Source organism: Diabrotica undecimpunctata, chromosome 10 (genome assembly GCF_040954645.1).
Source record: "Diabrotica undecimpunctata isolate CICGRU chromosome 10, icDiaUnde3, whole genome shotgun sequence".
In the NCBI taxonomy this organism is placed as follows: domain Eukaryota; kingdom Metazoa; phylum Arthropoda; class Insecta; order Coleoptera; family Chrysomelidae; genus Diabrotica; species Diabrotica undecimpunctata.
In genome coordinates this window covers 76,258,124-76,260,561 of record NC_092812.1, presented here as the reverse complement: position 1 = coordinate 76,260,561, position 2,438 = coordinate 76,258,124, and the positions used below count along the sequence as shown (strand labels likewise).

At 35.5% G+C, this 2,438-nt stretch overlaps 1 protein-coding gene across 1 annotated transcript; it reads right to left on the bottom strand.

Moving 5' to 3' along the window:
• Positions 1–837: 837 nt before the first annotated feature.
• Positions 838–1,695, bottom strand: LOC140451772 (uncharacterized). The gene has a single exon (XM_072545624.1). The coding sequence runs from the start codon at positions 1,693–1,695 to the stop codon at positions 838–840; it is 858 nt and encodes a 285-aa protein (XP_072401725.1).
• Positions 1,696–2,438: the final 743 nt, after the last annotated feature.

Below are 2,438 nucleotides of genomic sequence, written 5' to 3'. Positions count from 1 at the left end.
GGCAGCCAAACGAATATATCGCAGAAAGTTTTTAGACGAAGTAATGGTTGTATTGTACGATGGAGATAATGCAGAAGATACAAGAGCACAACGTACCTTGCAATACTTAAGGTCTTATAATTTAAAATCAACAATTTTTAATTTTGCTGCAGCATGGGAGGAGGTGAAAGAGCAAACATTAAAAAATGGTTGAAAGAATTTGTTTGATGGCCAAGATGCAGACATAGATTTAGAAGAGTTGAAAGTTACTAATTTCTGTAGGACAATACATAATAATGCCGGAGAACATGTAGCTGAGGAAGATGTTTTACAATCGCTAGAAGTAGATGAAGGTGACCCTGGGTATAACATCATAACTGAAAGTGAAATAGCAGATGAAGTTATGAACCTTCAAAATGAGGACGGAAGTAAAGATAGCAAACAAGACGACAAAACAAGACTGTTAAAAATTAAGTTATTAGAGGTAAGATCGCATCTCGACTATCGAACAACATTTATTGATTATTCATCCAATAGTTAAACTGTTTTTAGGGAGTGATCATAGAAAAACAGCAAACATGGAAAGTGCAAACGAAACTTGTTCAAAACGGGATTAGCAACAGCAAGCGCGTCGATATCCACAGCAACGTTACTTCACGACTACAATTCTGTTTGTATGTTGTATTTTTTATATATAGGTATCTAATTACAGTGGACATATATATTTTCAAAAAAAAAGTTATTTGATTTATTTTAACCATATTTGTATATAACTGACTATATATTACATTAAAAAAAAATGATAATAACAATAATAAATAAGAAAACACAAACATAGAACATATAAAATAAAAGTTATTAAAGTCGAAGGTTACAGCCTCGAAGCCAATCTCTTGCCTTGGGAGTGAGTTGGTGGATTTGTTGAAGACTGCCAACGAACTTGGTGGCTGGGCACTCGAAGACGATGTAGTTAGTTGTTTGTTCAACAGCGCTGCATTTGTCACATCCCGGACTGGCATTTATACCCCATTTTTTCAGAGACTTGTTACAAACTCCATGACCAACTCGTATTCTATTAAGGTTGCACCATTCACGACGAGGAAGAGAAAAGCCGTCTGGTTTAATTATAGGGTTTTCTATGAGATTAGCATTTCTGATTTCTGGATTCCATTCGCCCATCCAGTGCTCCTTAGTAGTGAAATCAGCCAATCTTGTAGCAGTTCTAGTAGGTGGATGTCTGGATTTCAGTCTTAACTCTCTTTGGTCTAGCTCAGCGATGTCTGTATTTATCGGTAGTGCTGGGTTTTGTTGGCATGTTTGAACTAGGGTGTTGAGTGCGGCTAGTCGTCTGGTTGCTGGTGGAGCGATGTTGTTTAAAATTGGAAGCCATTGGGTTGGTGTGGGCTTTATAGTTCCCGTTATGTGCCTCATTGTTTGGTTTAACTGGGTATCTATGACGTTTGTGTGATGACTGTTTAGCCAGACAGGAGCGCAATATTCTGCAGTAGGATATACTAAGGACAGTGCGCTCGTTCTGATGACCTTTGCATTAGACCCCCATGATGTATTTGCTAATTTCTGAATAATGTTATTGCGGGTCTTTATTTTTGCTGAAGTGTTTTCCAAATGCTGTTTAAATGTTAGGGTACGATCTAGAGTTACACCGAGGTATTTTGGGTTCGAACTGTACTTTAGAATGGTTCCATTATTTATCATATTATGAATATCTTGACCGCTAATGTACAAAACTAAATCATCTGCATACCCACATATTTTCACTTCGTTAGAGAATAAGTAGAAAAGGTCATGAATGTATATGTTAAAAAGAATGGTGCTTAAGGGAGAACCTTGAGGGAGCCCCTTGGAAGTTTGATATGGTCCCAAGAAATTGCCGTCATCAGACCTTGAATATAAGAGTCTGTTTTGTAGGATTTTAAGGATAATGTTGTTTAGAGCATGGGGATGTTTAGATTTTTGAGTTTATTATAAAGTTTTTTTTTTTTTTTGTGGCATTGACTTTCGTCATTCAGCCAGTCTCGAAAGGTTATAATATATTCCTTAAAAAAGTATAGACAGATAAGTACAGATTATTTCTCTCAGACAAATGCACAGCGATATCCCTAAACGAAATAGACGAATAATTAATAGAAGAACACGTCGAAGGAAAATACAAGGTATTATAAAGTTTGTCTATTTCTACATTATCATAGGCTGATTTAATATCTAGAAAAATGACTAATACCGTTTGAGAAGATTCAAAGGCTTCTAAAATCGTAGAGTGTAAAAGAGCTAAGATCATATGTCCCTCTACTTTTCCTGAAACCTGATTGATTAATTTTAAATATTGAATTGTGTTACATAAACCAATCCAGACGATTTTTTATTATGATTTCGAGAGTTTTAAGTACACAAGATGATAAGACTATTGGTCTGAAACTTTCAGACAAAATAGGATTTTT